Genomic DNA, 19,122 nt, shown 5'->3' with positions numbered 1-19,122 from the left:
AGGCCAAGAATCTGATGCACCAGAAAAATAAAAATCAGCAGAGCTTGCTGCCTCCGGCCTTATTAGCAGTGCTTTTCATGGAGGTGTTAACAGTTGCAACCCTAAAATGTGTTCTAATGTCATGAGGTTTTTCAGCAGACTTGCTGGCATTATTAAAGGAAAATGCTTCTTAATGCTCTCATGACCTCTTAATTCCCTGGTCAGTTTTTAATGGAACTGGTAATTCTCTTTGTTTTTCTTCCACCTCACTGATAATATAAAGAGGCTTTTTGACGTTTCAGATTCTAGGTCAAAATTTTCTCTTGTGGGGGGTGGAGGAATAGACTTCCCTGATTCAGAATCCTTCTGGAAAATTTAATTTGATCAAAAAACGCTTTTGGATTTGTAGTCAGCTTAGTTCTGTGCGATGATACCAGGAGCAAAGTAGCAACATGAAGCACTTGACTCTGCTTTCAGATGCACTCAGTGCAGCTTGCATATTTAGAGTTGAGAAAAAGAGAGGGCGTGTCTCATTCCCTCATGTGCACTTACAGATGAGGTAGATGAATTTGCTTTAAGAAGTCGAAATGCCGTGATGGTAACAATATATATATGCAAGCTGGTTTTGTTTGGGGTGGTTTTGGGGGTTGGTTTGTTGGTTGGGTTTTTTTTAATTCTCTTGCCTGCTCCTGAATTTCTTCTGTGTGCACGCAGAGCAGAATCAGCAAGAGCTCCTTACCCTTTCCTTGCACCAAACCTCCAACTCCTCCAGTGCTGTAGTCTGGGTTAAAGGATCGCATGTAGCTTCCCCATGCGTCTTCCACAGCCATGGGAAAGGCAGCACAGAAAGCCTTTTTCATGTGTACAGGATGCAATGAATGTCATGGAGGACTGGCTATGAAGGATATAAAAATCTTCCTCCTGGGCGCCCCGATACGTGTCCAAAGCGGTGGACGGGCTCACTCTGGCCCGTCGCTCACACCGACCTGACAGCTCGGATCATGGCCAGTCTCCTGCCGCCCTTCCCGCGGTGCCCCATTCAACAAAGCATCCGAGAAGCCCTTTGGGGCATCCCCAGCTCCAGCTGCTGGCCTGGGGAAGCTGTGACTGTGGAGGAGGGCCTGTTGCAGCAGCAGGAGCGGCGGCGGGAGGAGCCGGAGCCGTTCCAGCGGAGCCGCTGCTGCGCGCGCCGGGAGCGGGTTGTCCCCTCCCGGTCCCCGCGCTCGGCGTCGCGCCGGGAGAGGCTGCGCAGGGAGCGGGTCCCTCGCTCTGGTCCCCGCCGTGCCCCAGGTGAGTTTTCTGCCCCTCTGTCTCGTTACATCCCCATCCCCTGCAATAGGAGGGGTGACGGTGGGGAACTGATAGCAGGCTTGGCAGGCAGGAGGCTGCACTCGGGTTTACTTAGCGCCTTTTTGTGGATAATGACGGTTTGGGATTGGGTGTTTTAATCATTATTTATTCTGAGTGCCAGTTGCTCCGATGGTGTTTGTGGTATTTCATTTGCATTCCTTTCTGTACTTTCTCTGTGCAAAGCAGAATGCTGGGAGTCTCCGAGGCGGCAGAGCTCATGCCATAGGCACGCATGTGCTGTCCCTGTCAGTCAGCTCTCCCTCACTACCCATTAGAAATAACTAAAATGAGAGGATCTAATAAAAGCCTTTCTCCTTTCAAAACAAGGAAATTGTATTTTACAGGGATGTGCTAAAATAGGTCTGTTACTGGCTGGTTTCCATGGGACAGGCCTTAACCCTGAGGTATAAATTCCGCTCAGTGATTTCTCAGTCACTGATTTTGTTTGCATTGAAGGTGAAATTTAAAAACTAAAACAAGCCCCCCTCCAAAAAAAAAAACCCCAAACCTGTGAACTTCCAGAAGACCCGCACTGACTTAAGTACACTAACTACTCACTTTGGTCCCATTGATCCAAAAGGATGGTTCTTGAAAGTAGATTCTCAATCCTGCTAACATGGTGAAGACCTGCCACAAAACAGATAAGGACAGCACTATTAGACTCCTCATTTACTCCTTGAAACCATTCCTGTTAAACAGAACATTCAATATCCCTGCGTAGTCAATCTTTCCTGTCCCACACACTGCCATGAACAGCGCTTTCAGGAGCTGAAACTGTGGCGAGGTGGACTTGCCTTTGTCAGAAGTCTTAATGTATTTTGTGTCAACAGCTACGTGACTCCAAGATCTGGGATGTTGCCCATGCAAAGCTGGATGGAGAACAATATTCTTTTGTCCTTTACTCACACGCAAGCCAAGTGCAAAATTAAGTACATAAATCCACCCTGGGAAAGTGATCAGTGAAGGGAAGGAGGGAGGCACTGGTAGGTTGCTGATACTTTCTATTCCAGTTGGGAGGACTGGCATTTGTGGATTCCCAGCCCCAATGAAAGGATGGAAAAAAACTGAACCAAAAGTATCACTGATGTCATTAAAAAAACCCCTAAGAACACAACTATTTGGTTCCGCAAGTACTAATTAAAAATACAGAAAAGTACTGGAATTTGAATAAATAGACACTTTACCTTTAAAAAGGAAAACTATTAACTATTAACTTAGAACACACTGAAAGTGTTTGCCTATGGCTCTGTATTCTTCTTCTATGCCTTGGCCATGCCTCAGGCCAGTTTCATATCAGAACAGCTCAAACATAACCTCATAGGTGTTAGAGCAGCCCTTGGCTTTGTTTATGGCACCAGTCATTCCCAAGTATCCAATACTTCATTTTAAACTTGAGGCTTGATAATTTGAGAATCACCTCTGACTTACTTCCAACAATCTAGCAGGGAAGGAATTTCTTGGCTCAAAAGTTCTGGCTTAACTTCACTGGTGTTTTATATGGCCAGAGCAATGTAAAAGACTTGAAGAAACTGAGCTGATGGAGAATATATGCCAACCTCTGCTGTAACAGAGAACACTATCAAGCCTTGTCTCCAGCTCTCACACTTGTGAAACTACAGTAAGTAGGTGCACCAAGAAAATATCTGACATACAAAACAGTGCACTGCAATATCTTGTGTTAGAATCTACAGGACAAAAAGTGGACTAGTTAAGAGTGAGCAAAAACAGTGATAATTACCCACAAATGACTTGGATCTTATTTCCCACTCTGAGAAGTATCTCCATGGGATATAATCAGTAAAAAAGAGCCATATTTAATCAGACTGCAAGCTGTGAAAAGTCTTAATCTTTATTCAAACAGACATCTTCACCTCCTTAGATACTCGGTCAATGTGTTTGTAGCTAGTGGCATCTAACAGAAACAAGTTCTTAAAATTCCTCTGCAAATCAACCTGGATCAGTCAGGCTTAAGTTAGGAGAAAAGTGTCCCCTCCTGAAGCTTTAGAAACCTAAAAATTAGACGTTTAGAAACTACAATTGTTCTAACTTTATTAAATGGTTGCTTTCACTGCCATGTACACAGGGCCTTGTGACACTTTCAGAACTAATGGTCCTGCTAAGTGGTGCTGACAGCAAATAACCTTTATTATGTGCTAAAAGAAGGCACAAATAGATAAAGATGTATTACAGCCATACTTTAAAGGAGGAATGAAGAAGTTAGCACAGATTATTGTGATTCTAAAACTCAGATTTTTTTTCAAATTATTTTAGTGCTTGAATTCGTAAGCTTAATACTCTTCTTCTGTTAGTTTCTGTCTCTTGTTCTTATGTACAGCATAGGCACACGAAACCCATTGAATTTGTAATTGGGCTGTGAGGATATTTTCACCTGATCAGTGGGGAAAAGACAACATCATTGAGAAGTCATCCATTTGGAAAACTGTGATTATTTTCTTCTCTTTAACTTTTCCACCTTTATTTCTTTCTTTAGGTTTGCAGCAATGATAAAGGAAGATGTAAATGACCGTGAAGATTCTGAACCATCAGTATGTGAGAGAAATGGCATGATTCCCATGCATGAGCTAAGTGAGGTAATTAACTAGAATCTCAAAGAATTGTTCTAGTCAGAGAGAACCCTCCTTTTCCTTTCCTTTTTCATTTGTTAAGAATAAACTTCTTAACGTAAAAGGCACTTAAAAGTAAGCATATAGTATTGAGTGTATCTCATATAGATGTCTCTATGGCACATCTTGATGCACACGGTGATCACAGAATCACGGGGTGAACAAGTAACTCCATGCTGAAAGCTCACGAGGTTTGTGTTCCAATCATGATTCTTGAGTAAGGAATATATATATGGAGAGAGAGAGGGAAGAGAGAAAAATAATCAGAAATGTGGAACTATTACTGGAGAAGGGCCAAACCACATTATTGGCAGAATTCCATGTCTACAGTATGACAATATGCTGACATGATTAATCATATGGGAAGGTAGATGATTAACTTGTCAAAAATAATGCTAAAATGAAGTGAGACACATGTCCAAAAATGGTCAAAAAGTGCTTTGGCTATGAATATGGATAAGTAGGTGTACCACTATAAGAGAATAGCTTCAAGGAACTTCATGGAAATAACTCCCAGGGTAGCATTTCTCCATCTCTACTTTGACTTACCAACTTGAGCCTTCCAGCAATGGATTGTGTGAGTAAAGCTTGTACTGGCCAGTTGTGTTGTTTCTTTCATCTTTGTTTTGTTATTTTGGTTCAAGGCTTTACAACAGAAGTTATTAAGTTATTAGTTTAATGTAAGTATCTGTTATTTAATAGAACAGATAGTTGTATTAAAATCGCTATCTCACTGGAATGATGCTAATCATTAACTGTATTGTGAAATCCAGTCTGGTAACAATTATCAAATTGTAGAAAATATTAATAAATGCTTAGTTTTGTACACAAGACAAGCTGAGCCTGGCCTGCTATTATTGTTCCTTCATCAAATATGCAAATATTGGTACTGCACAGGTGCTATATCGCTTGGGACAGGAGCCTTGTCAGTTGCAGATAAAAAGGCAAATGTCATGCAGTTTCTCACATGCAATTCTTTGTGCCATGCAAAAAACAAACACAGAGCCAAAAATGCCAAAAATACGTCAAAGCTGGACATTCCTAGAATGGTTGTTTAGTTAACACAGTCATCTGTAGCCTGTGGGAATGCAGTGCATCTCAGCTGACTTCAGGTCTTGCACACTACTTCAGATACATACCGTGCCACTTCTGAGGGAGTCTCCATGTTTTCATTCAGCAGGGACCAACAGCAGATGCCAAAGGTACTGATGGGAATATACAAACAGAAGAAACTGCTCTCTTGAACCACTGCATTCAGCAACCTCCAGAACCAACAGCAGGGTCTTCAATACCTGCAAGAACATGGAGGCAAATATTTGCTTGTCCTCCTCAGGGTTTACTTGCCCAAACAGTGACAAATGGTAGGTAAGGGACACAGCTAATTAAAATAAGAAATGGCAAATGAAGTACTTGTTTCTCTAAATGGGATGATACCTGTCCATTGTCCTTGAAAATAATGAATGGGAACAGCTGTGTTTTAGTTATCCATTGTTTGAAAGTTTTAACCAGAGGATAAAAAAAAGATGAAACAAAGATTTGAATGTACAGTTTTTATTTCTCCAGTCTCTCTTATGTGTTTACCATGGTAGGTATGTTTTTGCATTGCACACTGTTTTCATCAGAAGAAAGACCTCCCAATTTTTGCCTTGATAGTTTACCCTTAATACCCCAGGCTTGCAAAGCCAAGAGTCCTCACTACAAGGCAAACTGACCCATTTTGTTTAGAATTTGTCCTAAACTGAAAGCTCACAAAAGAGACGCCTGGCTAACTAGTTACTTAAGATTTTTCTTAACAAAAGACACTTCATGTGTCTTTGACTGCTTCCACAGCTACTTGGAATTCTTAGGCTTTTATGTTTGGAAATCTACTGGTCTTCCCTTTGCCACCTGTCACCCTCAAGTAAGATTAACAAAAATCCAATCTGAAAATGCAATACATTTCCTCTCCTTTAGTCTTCTTCTTTTATATGTAAGCATGCCTGTTCTCGTTGGACAACTGTAGGAACAGATTTGTGAACCTTGAAAGAGCATAATGTTTTTACATATTTTATAATATTTTCACACACTGTTCTCATTATACTTTTCAGGATGTTTTCCCCCTCTGTATTATCCTGCTTTGATTCTTGTATCAAGGGAAGTATCTATACTCCAAATGTCTAGAGACATGACCATCTTCAGAATTTTTTCCCCAGGGATAACAATGTACTGCACAAACACATTCAGCCAAAAAATTACGCTTCAATTATTTTAAAAATTAGACTGGAGCTGCAGTCGTCAGCTTGAAGATATGCCAGACTGTTCAGCAGCAGGTTTTACTGGGGTTCTGAAGCTGAAGGAAGATAATCAAATGCAAGATAAGTTAGTGAAAGTGTTTGCTTTAAGTTTGAAACCTGTGAAGTGTTTTTCACAGCGGACCAAGGCTCACTAAATTCATTTTGATATTTAAAGTATTTTAGCATCAGTTTAGGGATCATCAAAGATTAATTGCATTATTATGATTAAACTAATTTTTAAGGTAAGTAATTTTATTTTTAAAAGTCATGGTTAACTGCTTAATCGAAAAACAAATGTGATCTAACAACAAAGTTGTTTCTGAGAGATGATTAAATACTATTTATTTTTTGTTTTGTTCCAGTTGCATTCGTGGTCCTGGTTTGGGCTGTGGTTTGGTCCATAACTGGGGCTGAGTGTCTCCCAGGTGGAAATCTGTTTGGAATTCTGTTTCTTTATTTCTTTGCTGTCATTGGAGGTAAAATTTTTGGATTCATTAAAATACGAACACTGCCCCCTCTCCCTGCTCTTCTGGGTAAGATATCCTTCCATCTTTTCTTCCTGTATATTTTGTGTTGTTGAAACCATCCAGTAGGACCTGTATGGTAGACATGTTTGGATTGGGAACAAATAAACTGTGTCACATTCAAAATCTGTAGCTTTTCCAAGTGACTTTTTCTGGTCCTCTCTGAAAAGGTGCAAAACTCCCCAGACTGGCTCGGTGAAATTCTAACTAAGGCTCTCTTCTTAATTCTTCATGAGTCAGAGAACTGTATGATTACAGACTCAAAGTTTATTGTCCTTCAGACCCTTCTGTCACAGTTACTTAAAATTTGGGTTTAATAACACCAAACAGGAATCCTAATCCAGACATCATCTTACAGTACAGTAGTAATCTCTTTGCAAAATTATTTCTGAGCTGTTTCTTGGTATCTCACACAATGAAAGTGTTTTCCAAACAAAACATTACAGGAATTCCCTACTGCTGGTAGTCCAAAGGATTTCTTTCTTCTCCTTCCTTTATCTCAAGATAATTGAAACCTGAGAAAGTAAATTCACAACAAGGAATAATTCTTCTGCAGAGTTGTTCTGATTCAATCATAACATTTTTTTTTCACGTCAGCATCCTATTTTATTTTACATAGAAATGCAAAATAGAAATGGGAGATGAAAATAATGTTAATTCTGACATCTTCAGAATCTTTTCGGGTTTCTTTCCTAGAGGAGTTTTTATATTTGCTTAGATCAGTACAATATTGTGATGTGCTGTGATGTCAGTGAAGTTGGAAATGAAGCTCCAGGTTCTTCTCACCAGCTGTATCCTGTCCCCTTGCTAAGTTCACTGCATAAATGAGTAAAGCTGTTGACAGGCAGTGAAACTCCATGGCAGAGTGGGCCTGCAGTGCAAAGGTGTGATGCTGTAGCCTGCATAGCTGGTGTTGTGCCTCACACAGGAGCTCCACACATGGCCCTGTCCAGGCAGCGTGTGCGTTCTTGCACTGCTCAGTTTCACCAGAGAGAAAAAATTCAAATGAGAGGGAGGAAGGTTTTGCATATGGCATGCATGCCTGCAACAATATGAACACAGAATGTCACATGCAGGGAGTCTGCCCTTTCTAGGTAAACACCCCTTTTAAACAAATAAAATTATTTCTGACCATTTGGATTCTGTTTGTTTGGGAGATTTGAATTACATCTGTATCTAAAAGTTATGAGTTGAGCTTGAAACTGCTTGTCAGACAGGTAATACTGGACAACAGAAACTTCAGCATGACACCACATGTCTGTTGAGTTGTCTAGGACAGAGTTCATTGTTCTGATCCCCAGTCTTTGAGGAAATTCGGAGAAATCTATGACTCTGAAGATGAGATAGACAATGTCTGTGAATATTCTCTTTTTACGTTAAAGATAAAAACCTTGTGCTCTTACATGCCTTTAACCTATTCTTGCTAGGTCCAGTAGAGTGTAAGGTGGCTGGCTGAACACTTAAGCACCTTATTTTGAGCCTCTGTCTCAAGAAAAAATGAGTGAAATTGGTACTGAAACAACCACCTAATATATTTTAGGTGCACATTGCAGTGAGGTTTATGCAGCAGGAAGCATGGAGCAGATCAGTGAAGATATCCCTTGAGCTGGACATTTTTGCTTTGTTAAGTAGGTTCCTGGATCAGGGTAGTTCCAGTGACTTGGACCTCATGCAAACGTTGCAAAGAGCATGTGGTCACATTGCCAGCCTGCTGTAATTGTCATGAGGTACCACAGATTAATTATGACACTGTTTTTCTCTGAGAGGTGGTGGAAAGAACAATGTCTGAAAGTTTAGAGTGTCCCAGGACAAATCAAGTTCACAGTCAAGGCTCACAGTGAGCTGGGACCAACCTGAGCACAGTGATTTGTTTACTTTTTGTCTTTTTTTTTGTTTTTGTTTCCTGTTTCTAAACATGACTAATATAAAATTAATGCCACAAAAATGTATCTTTGAATCATCAGGACTCACAATGGAAAGTTTAAAGTCAACTTTTCCTGTACTTTTCCATATCCTTCCAGAGCAATGGCTTCAATAGCTTTGCAGGAAGTCTCTGATTTGACAGTTTTACTAATATTTGCAAAAGGTTGTATCATGCAAGTAACTCAAATAGAGGATAAGACAGAGTTTCTGATTTCCCATCCCCTTTTTGTGCCCTCTTTGTGTAAGAGTCTCATTGCCAGAGCACTTTAAAACGTCTCAATTAGTCCATGATGAGCTGGTTTAGATTATACTTCCCAAATGAAAGCAGCATTCCGGTTCATGCGATACCTGCATTTCTTACACCTAAGAGGATTTTTAACAATTCCAAGCTTCTGAGATAAATACACAATATTAGATGATCTTCCTATTTTTGTGTTAAAACAAGCTAACAAGAAGAAAATCTTTAAGAATGCAGAGATGTCTTTGCTTATGGTAAGTATGACCTGCACCTGGTGAACAAAGCCAAATTCTTTTGACTCAGACTAAAGGTGTGTATCAGCATCCTGCTGATTTATTCATTGGTGACCTGCTGTGTTTTTAGGCCACTTTTACTGCTTTAAATGTGTTTATCTCTTTTCATGCCTCAGTCCCATTGTTAAAACATGGCTAATAATTCAGAATACAAATTGTTTCCTTTTCTCTCATAAAAATGTGGTATGATGTCTGTTTTTAAGAGTGCTATGCAAGCTTTCCTTGTGCAATAAAAAAAAAATTCATTTGACAGGAGCATATTTGTTTTGACTTAAGGGATGCTGCTTGCTGGTTTCCTAATCCAAAATACTCCATTCATCAGTGACTTTGTCCAGATAAACCTACGCTGGTCTGCAGCACTGAGGAATATTGCTCTTTCCATTATCTTGACCCGAGCAGGACTTGGCCTGGATCCAAAGGTATGGCACCAGCCGTTTGTGTGAGGCAGAGTATACAACAGCTATCAAAAAAATTTGAATAATTGGTTACATTAAAAATACTGAACTGCTCAGTCTTGGAGCATCTGCAAATTCGATCATTACAGAAGCATAATTTTTGTTGTATAATTATGTGTATGTTAATACTGGCAGTTGGATTTGTACAGTAGGTAAGCAATCCAAAAAATACCTGACAAAAACTGATTTTATGATTATTTTCATTTCCTGAATTTTGTGAGCAGAACAAATTGAGAACGTGTGCAGCATCATGGTCTGTCAGGAAGAGTTTACACTGCCTGACAAACTCCCTGTTAGTTTATGCTGAAAAACTAAAGTAATGGAAGGGATCCCCAGTCCTTGAAAGAGAATGTTTTTGTGTGGACAGAAATCCAAAAAACGCAATCAACCACAAAAGTGTAAACCCTGTGTGACTTTTTTTACTGTTTTTTTTAATCATTGCCATTTTATTGCAAATATGTTAATTGCAAAGATGAATCCTGCTGCACTACTGAAACAATGATTCACATCACAATGAAGTCCATAACAGTCCTGTGAACACAAAAGAGTTTCTGCACCCTAAGAAATATGATATTTCATAAATTGATGAAGGCAAGGTTTTGCTTATTCAAAATGAGCTGGCTGATGTAAAGCTGTACCATATTGGCCCCTACCTGTTTAAGCAACCACTTAGAGTTCATAAAACTTAGGTAAAGTATGGGTAGTTTAGAACATCTAAATTGATTTTTCTTTAACAAGAAGAAGTAGAGTTGCCAATGCTTCTGTTATTTAGGAAAGTATGGTGTTGCCAATATTGAAAAATGTCTGTTTTCCTAAATTATCATCATCTTATTTTCCAAGATAATACCGATGCTTGTATGAGCATAAACTGTGTGTTGTTAAGACACAGCTTGGATGCCCAGTTCTGTGAGATTGCGTTTCTTTCTATTTCATGACAACTTTTTTTGCTGAGGGAACTCATTTATGGCTCATTTTAATTCCATGTGGTAATGAAAGTGTCATTTGGACTCTGTGTGCAGCAAATGCTTTGATGCAGTTAAAATTGTTCCTCATGTAATTGAAACTGTAAACACAAAAAAGTCAGCTTCTCTGCTCAGCCCTGATTATGCTGGGATAAACTGGACTGGTAAAAAGTGGAACTCACTGTTTGGGTTTTTTTATTCCATGTCAAAATTAGGGACCTGTCCTAGCAGACTCATGTTTATGACTAACTATTAAAGACAGCTGTTACAAGCAAATTTGCCAGTTTAGAAAAAAAATTTTTAAGTTGCTGAGCCAAAAGGAGCTTAAGCTGTGAATGTCAAGTGAGAGAGAGCTGAAAGATGCTTGGCTCCTTGTGCCAAGTTTATGTAGTTCTACAACTTTTCATGATTTGTTCATAGATTTTGGGATAATTTTTGGGGGTGCTCATGCAACTTCTGGGATTATAGCAAAATCTTTTTGTGGATGTAGCAAATGACAAAAAGCCAAACAGAATTTTCTGTCACTCCTTCCAGTGACATTCAGGAACCTTGTCAAGCCTGGATTCACTGCCACACTTGAAAATTTTATATCCAAACCATTTGGTCTTGGGCCTATCTCTAGTTTAGGCCATGTCATGTCCTATAGGGCAGCTCAGACACAATTCTTTAATAAGCCATATCAGATTGTAATGTTTTTCCTCTCTGTAAAGCCAAGGGTACTGACACTATTGTGCCCGTATGGTTGCAGGCTCTTCAGAAGCTCAAAGCCGTCTGTTTACGGCTTGCTTTCGGACCGTGCCTCTCAGAAACATGCACAGCTGCTGTCCTTGCCTACTTGTTCCTGCATTTGCCATGGCAGTGGGGATTTATATTAGGGTAACGTACTGCCTTTTCTCCTGTATGACAAAAGTGCCTGTTTTCGGCCTGCAGCTAAATGATCCAAGTGTGGTTAATTCTCTGTGCCAAGCAGAGACCTCAGTTCAGTTCAGCTGGGAAGCTGTGCTTAGCCCCTGTGGTCTTTAGCTTCCCATTTATGTCTGGCTCTGTGGCTAATTTAAAGGTCATATTTTCAGGCTGCGGAGGAGTACTTGCATCATTACTCTTCTGTGTTTGTGACCTGAGCACTTGAAGAAGGAAGAAGGATGGTGCAATCCCTGAGTCTTGAACCACAATACAGGGGGCTTTTAGGGACAGAAAATTATACCACAATTTGGAGAATTTTCATACTGGAATTCAGAACTTCCACACAGAGAGATGCACATAGGATAGCCTTCCTGTCACAACTCAAGGATAAGGATAAGGCATGGTATATTCTAGAGTAACATCCTTGAAGAGAAGACTTTTTCCATCTAGTTCTATCTAAATTGGTGGACTTGGTCCAGACCCATACACTAGAACAAGATGGGTGAACTCCTTCTCTGACACATGCTGAATTTTATGAGAAGGAACTGGGCTACTGAGTCATAAGCATGTCTAGACCAGGTTTCTAAATGGGACAATCAAGGTGTCTGTCAGGGAGCACAATTGGCCTGCAGTGGAGACTCCAGTTTTAAGTCTGTGGAGCCCTTTACTTTTAATGTTACTGAGCTGGGCAGAAAGTAAGAGCTGATTGCAGATCTGCGTAGAAATATCCCTGCTTGTAATTAGAAGGGAAAGGTTAGGAAAATACCTTACATAAAGGTCTGCTTATTTATACTTCAAAAGAATTAAGGTCAGAACATTCTGAAGTTTTTTTAGTTCAGTGCTTTCTTTTTGATATGCTGAACCCTGTGTGTTTTCAGTTTTGTTCTAGGTGCAGTCTCCCCTGCTGTGGTGGTTCCCTCCATGCTGATTTTACAAGCTGGGGGATACGGGGTGGAGAAAGGTGTCCCAACTTTGCTAATGGCAGCTGGCAGCATTGATGACATTCTGGCTATCACAGGCTTCAACACTTGCCTTGGGATGGCTTTCTCCTCTGGTATGCTGGTTAATCTGTACATGAGCAAATGTAGAATGCTGATATTTTGAAGAATGTGTGCTCTGTTATGGCTGACTGGTTTGTAATTTAATGGCACCTCCTTATAAAATTCATGTATAGCCTTAAATACAGAGATTGAAATTGCCCATGTTCAAAAGTTAGTGTAACATTGTCAGCTCTGAGTTGTGGGTCACAGCAACTTTCAGAGAACATTTTTCCCTGACTGCTTCCTTAGCTGCCAAGACTGGTCCCTGCATGCCCAACGTAATGCTTTGAAATTTCAGTGGGTTTGGCAGTGTTCTTACAGTGGCTCTTTCTCTGACTTCTCTCGCACACTTTCTTGGCATGAGCTTTCAGAGAAAGAAAGTTGCACCATCCAGTCCCTTCAGGCCCATAGGTTCCCTCCTGAACTCCTTTGCCCCAAGTAATTTAGAGCAGACACTGTCCTGGAATCACCCTCACAGGTCTAGAGCGTGGTTTGACTGAAGGGTCTGTGTATGGCTTACTGAACACGTTTTTCTTTTGCTAAATAGGTTCTACTCTGTACAATGTGCTCCGTGGAGTCCTGGAGGTTGCTGTTGGCATAGCAGCTGGGGGAATTCTGGGAATGTTTATTCGATATTTCCCAAGCCATGATCAGGTGAAAACCCAGTAAAAAAAAAAAAAAATTATAATAAATAGATTCTTTGCTAAGGGATTATTTTGTTTACCTATTAATTTCCAAGCCTCCTGTGAAGCTGGTTTGGGGGAAGGCTTTTTACAGTGCTAGCAGCTTCCAGATTGCAAAACCTTTCAAGTGAGGATGTGTTTTAAAGGTGATTATTTATTTACTGCACCAATATGTAAAGGGGGAAGGGTCTGATACCCATGGCAGACAGTAAAATAATAATTTATTAGATTGATGCAGGACACATTTACTTCTTTAAGATGTATCCAGTAGGCCTAAGATTAAAAATTAATAAAGCAGATGTATTGGAGGTTTTAAGTGATTTGATCATATCATTAGTATTAATTAGAATGTGTTCCTTTCTGTTAAAATTACATGTACAGAAAGTGGTAGATGAATTTTCTATTGAGGGGTAATTAAACGTACAGAAAATTGTGGAAGAACGTAGATATGCTCTGGACTACCGAAGTCAGTATTCAGAGCATCTATTGCCCTCAGTGGCACCAAATTTTCTTATTAAATAATGTAAGAAGTGTGATACCAGAGCTAAACAGTTAGATAGAAATGAGGAACAATGGTAGATAACTGTCTGCTGTGAGACTGAATGAAATAAAACTAGATTGTTCCTGGCAAATGTTTGAGTTGCCCTTAAAAACATCTGGTGGCCAAGATTTCACCTTTCCTTGGATTAACTGTTGTAGTACTTGACTGCACAGGTAGAAAATCCTGCTATCGCAGAGTTGAGGCAGAGCTGCTGGAAGAGAGCATCATGTTCCTTGTGATAAAAATAGCCTATTGGCAGTAAGATTTTGGATGGGCAGAGGAAAAAAAACATTACCTTTTCCAAATTTGTATTCTTAGGAATTGATGTCCAAAAAAATCCTTAATCCAACTGAGCAGTTCAAGTCTCACTTGAAAGCTTTGATTCCTTCAAAATTATTAATTTGTATTTTCCTTTTCAAGTTCTTATTTTCAAAATTAACAGGAGTAACTTTTTTCCTCCATTTCTGAAAGGAATTTACTTTTTTGTTTCTCTCTTTCCTTGGCTGCAGGCATCTTTGGCATGGAAGAGATCATATTTTGTACTTGGACTGTCCATGTTTGCTGTTTTTGGCAGCATCTACTTTGGCTTCCCTGGATCAGGAGGGCTCTGCACATTAGTCTTGGCTTTTGTCGCAGGTGTGGGATGGTCTGATGAAAAGGTGAATGTTTACATAAGAAGGATACCATATCCAAAGCCTGGTGAATGTACAGCCTGACAGGAGCTTGAATTTCTGTCAGGAGTGGTAATGCTGTATTTGTGAAGTGTTAGGGGCTGTACAGATTTAAAAAACAAACAAACAAGCAAAAAAAACCCCACCAAACCAAGCAGAACATTCTACACTTATTTTGGAAGTCTTTAGCATTTCCCTTGCGAGAAAGTTATCATGTATGTTGGTAGAGCAATATGTATGCCAGTACAGAGCCTGGCATACTGACTGAGAAAAGCTCAGCTTTCCTTAGACATCTTAAGCTGCATGAAGGAGACTTAGTTGTGAAGACACTTGACAGTAGCAATCCAAACTTTTAATTCCCAGCTCTGTGAGTGTATGTACACAGTCACTTCATGGTAAAACTTACAAATGGGTGTCCAAGGTACAGCTGTGGACATGGCCTGAATACCCTGAGGGTTCATTCCCTGTGATTTGGAGGGGGTGAAATGAAAAGCAGTGATTAACTATCCTCTCTCATCTTTCCCAAATCCCAGCCAGTGTAATTTGGGTAACTTAGAGAGCAGGGTGCACACAATAAATGGTGACATAAGGCAATACAAAAACCATAAAAAGACTGCTTTTTAGTCACTTTCTTTGAGGTACTAAGCATACTTCCTCTTACTGCAGCTGTCCCACTGCATTTCTGTACCTTGCTATGTCTTACTGCCTCTTTTGCTTGATACCATCTACATTTAATGTTTTGAGGGGATCTTTCTCTCCGCAGCTGTAGGAAAAGGGGAAGGCTCAGATATAGCAGAGTCCATGTTACTATCCCCATCTAGACCCTGACTTCACTAAGATCTCAAGGTTTGTTATAAGAGTGAAAAGAAACTATGATTGCCCAACTTTAAATGATGAAAAACTCTTCTTGGGACTTAACTAGTTAAAGACATTACAACTGATCAAGCTCTCTAATGAAAAGCTTTTTAACCATTTCAGGAGGAAGGACCTTAAAAGAGTATATGTAGTCTATGAAGGCTTAGTTTAAATTCTTTTGATCTGTGCATTTAGCTTCTTGGCCTTAAATATACTGATGTCAAATGCCTTAGCTCGTTTTTCTCAGATGGAGCCAGAGATATCTGCATACTGTGTACTCAGTACATTACCTGAGCATCTCAAAGGCCACACTCTCCCACTGTCTGTGGTGGAAGGCACTTGACCAACACTGTCTACAGAAAACAATGAACATTGAACCTATTCCTGGAACAGTTAAATGGGCAGTAAACAGACTGAAATCTGCAAAGAGGGGATTTCTGGGGGCTTGGTTTGGTTTGGTTCTGTTTTATTTTGCCAGAACTGAAAAGGGTGAAATAACAAGGAGAAATGAGGCAAAAAATATTTATATATATTTATATATTTCCACCTCATTCTCTTTAACGTTACAGAAGTTTTTGTATTACTGTAACCTACCATTCCATTGACTGAAGAGCAAGAGGTGTGGCAGGATCAGTCCTAAAGAGAATACCAAGGACGGGACATGTCTAGGCCCTGGATTGATTATTAAGTGACAGAGCACTGCACTTATATTTTCCACACGCTCCAGCCTGAAGGTTCATTTGCTAGTGTAGAACCCACTTAATTAAAAGACAAGTGCTATTTCATATGCTGTCTGTACCTTTTCATATAAGTGGAAGATTCTTGTTTATCCTGGCCACAGTCGTTTTAGGAAAATTGTGTAAAGTTCAAACATGAGAAGAAGAGATGGTTTTGCCTTTATACACTATAGCTCAGTGGAAAGTTCTGCACTTGTTCCTGGTATGTGATTTCAGACTTGCTCAGACTAACTTTGCTCCTGCCGACATGGAGAGAGGCCTCTGACTGAGTGCAGCATGAGCAGAGTCTGACTCTGCTCAGCTACAAATGGAAGAACATGTTGAAGCATGCCGTTCCCAAAGGCTGAGAAACTTCATGGCAAAGCTGTTGAAATTACATCTTTCTAAGTACTGAAAATCAACAGTGCTTTATTTTCTTCCTCTTGTCTGCAAACTGCTCTGTTACTGTTCAAACACGAGTGCTTTTTATTTCTCCTCTCAAGACATCAAACATTTCTTTACTAGGAGAGCTAGACACAGTCTGACCTTCAAAAGGTGTGTAACTGATTTTGAATCTTTTAGTATTAGCTCAAAGAAGGAGGAGCAATTCTGGACAATCTTTATGAAACATTTTCATTTTGTCCTATGATTACTTACTGTCGTGTCTACTTGGCCATCTTTTTGTGAACTTACAGATTATTTTTGTTCTTATTGCAGAGGGAAATAGAAAAAATTGTGGCAGTTGCATGGAATATCTTTCAACCTTTTCTTTTTGGTTTAATTGGAGCAGAAGTATCTGTTACATCTCTTAGGCCTGAAACTGTTGGTAAGATCATTCACAAATTACTCAGCTTTCATTACTGGATTTGAAAGAATCTCTGTAAAGAAATCTAAAACAAAGCAAACTATGGCTGACCCCAAAAACTCAAAAAAACAGAAGCACCTATGCCCAAAAGTACTGAGAAGTGTTTGTCTGTTGCAGGGCTCTGTGTTGCTATATTAGGCATTGCCCTAGTTGTGCGAATCATAGCAACGTTCCTGATGGTGTCTTTCGCTGGGTTTAATTTCAAGGAGAAGGTATTTGTCTCACTGGCATGGATTCCCAAAGCCACTGTCCAGGTAAACAGTCCAACATCACTTTCATTCCAGGCTAAATCTATTTTCCTTAGTAAAGCTCCCTCTAACTAGCACAGCAGTAAGCAAGGAAAGGTTCAGGCTCAATGACAGCAGAGTGACAGTTCATATTCTAAAACACTCTAAATCTGCTTGAAAAATGGGTGGAGAACATTTTATGTGCAGGTGTTTTGCTTGCATCCTGGATTTGCTCTTGATAATGACAGTGAATTTTACATACACCACAGGAAGTTTAACAGTTTCTCAGCCATTGCTGATTATTGTGCCTTCACATACAGATTCTGAGAATTCTCAAAACAAAGGTAAAAAGCATTTCCCCTCTTACACATGAAGTGTCTGCAAGGACAGTCACATGAGACTCAAAATGGGTTTCAGTTTGTGATTATTTTGGTAAGGAGTAGTCTGAGAGCCATATTAATAGAGATGCCTCAGGCTGGCTACATTCCTGCTCCTTTATTTCACTGATTGTCAAGTCATTTAGACATTGCCTCAATAGCATGATTACTTGCAAACAAACGTTAATAAACAAAACAGGCAAGGCTTATTACATTAGTGAATTAAATTTTCAGAAGCTGCTCCTAGTTGACTATTGTCAGGATACATTCTCAAAGTGTGGTATTTTAACAGCTGCAATACACAATATACTGGCCCATTTCATTAATCACACATTCTCCAGAAATGTGGATAAAATGGCAGCTAAGCAATGTTCTTCACAGGAGGAAACCACCCAGATAAAGTCATTAGCTTAGGAAATTCCAAGCGTAGCCAAGTGAAAATGGTTCTCATAGGTGTAATACAATGCTTACTTTGCTATGTGCGGCCTAGAAACGAACGGGTTGAATGTACTAAAAATGTCAAACTTATGTGAACTGTTGACTGATGATAGGTCCCTTTTTCCCCCTCATTCAGTGCTAAAGATTACTTGCTCCATCTCAGCAATGTTTTCTTCCCTGCAGGCTGCAATAGGTTCTCTTGCCCTGGATACAGCAAGACGACATCAAGATGAGCAACTGGAAAAGTATGGAATGGATGTACTGACAGTAGCTTTCTTGGCTATCTTGATCACTGCTCCAGTTGGAGCCCTGGTTATTGGCTTGGCAGGGCCCAGACTTTTGCAGAAGGCTCAGACAAATAGCAAGGAGGATGAGGAAAGTGCTGAGGTTGGAGAAGAGGCAGAGGCCTGTGAACCTTCCTAAGACAACTACAGCAGTCTGGTCCTTCAGCCCTGACACTTTTGTTGAGTAAAGATGGCGTGTCTCTAATCTTGCTGGAGGAAACTAAAACTGTCAGTCACCCCTGCTATTTTTAAATAAGCCCTGGTGGAATTCTATAAAATATTTTTATGTGATGATGGTGCCTTGAGACGAAATAGCTGAACATACAGTGAATAAGATGACTGGGCAATGAGTCACTGAGAAGTTAGAAGTCAACAGTTACTTGAAATGTGTGGGTGGTGAGGCCAGGGAGAGGGTCAGAATTTTTCAGGCATGGAGTGGAGTCATGAGGTGGAATACAAACAGAAGAAAATGGAGACTAATGTGAATAACTTCTTGATGGTTGAAACTGGGCTGTGAGATGACAAGTTCTACAACTCAAAGAAAGCAACTTCCAAGTAAGAGACTGCTGACACATAGTGAACAAGTCCTGCTGTGGGTTGGTGATTCCCTCTCCTTCGTCATTTGTGTTCCACAACTTGCCTTTCCCTATTGCTGTTCTTCCTCACAGCTGATGCACTCCTTTGTGCCTTCAAGGGACTGTCAGCTCTGGTCATAGCAAGGAACAGCAAGTGGTACTTACATGCTCAAAGGGACAGCTGGGGGCCATCATGGACTGTGGTAATACAGATGTTGGTGCTGGCAGAAAAAAGGACAGAGCTTGAAAATGGGATGATGGTTGTGGGATGCCTATAAGGACTGGGAGAGGGTTGTATGGATTGTATATGCTGCTTCTTCACCTGT

At 40.1% G+C, this 19,122-nt stretch overlaps 1 protein-coding gene across 5 annotated transcripts; it reads left to right on the top strand.

Moving 5' to 3' along the window:
- Positions 1-274: 274 nt before the first annotated feature.
- On the top strand, positions 275-18,776 carry SLC9B2 (solute carrier family 9 member B2). Of its 5 annotated transcripts, none has more exons than XM_017736773.1 (12): positions 275-1,269; positions 3,821-3,920; positions 5,134-5,314; positions 6,589-6,759; positions 9,481-9,623; positions 11,370-11,497; positions 12,403-12,578; positions 13,112-13,218; positions 14,298-14,447; positions 16,748-16,856; positions 17,013-17,149; positions 18,121-18,776. In XM_017736773.1, the coding sequence occupies exons 2-12, from the start codon at positions 3,831-3,833 to the stop codon at positions 18,358-18,360; spliced, it is 1,632 nt and encodes a 543-aa protein (XP_017592262.1). In that variant the 5' UTR covers positions 275-1,269; positions 3,821-3,830; the 3' UTR covers positions 18,361-18,776. The 5 variants fall into 5 exon arrangements, with proteins under 5 accessions (XP_017592262.1, XP_017592259.1, XP_017592260.1 ...); XM_017736770.1 differs by having other exon boundaries at positions 5,131-5,314; XM_017736771.1 differs by lacking the exon at positions 275-1,269 and adding an exon at positions 1,944-2,312 and having other exon boundaries at positions 5,131-5,314.
- Positions 18,777-19,122: the final 346 nt, after the last annotated feature.

This window comes from Corvus brachyrhynchos, unplaced genomic scaffold (assembly GCF_000691975.1).
Source record: "Corvus brachyrhynchos isolate BGI_N302 unplaced genomic scaffold, ASM69197v1 scaffold175, whole genome shotgun sequence".
NCBI lineage: Eukaryota > Metazoa > Chordata > Aves > Passeriformes > Corvidae > Corvus > Corvus brachyrhynchos.
The sequence above is the reverse complement of the archived record's forward strand: the minus strand, read 5'-3'. Positions and strand labels throughout refer to the sequence as shown.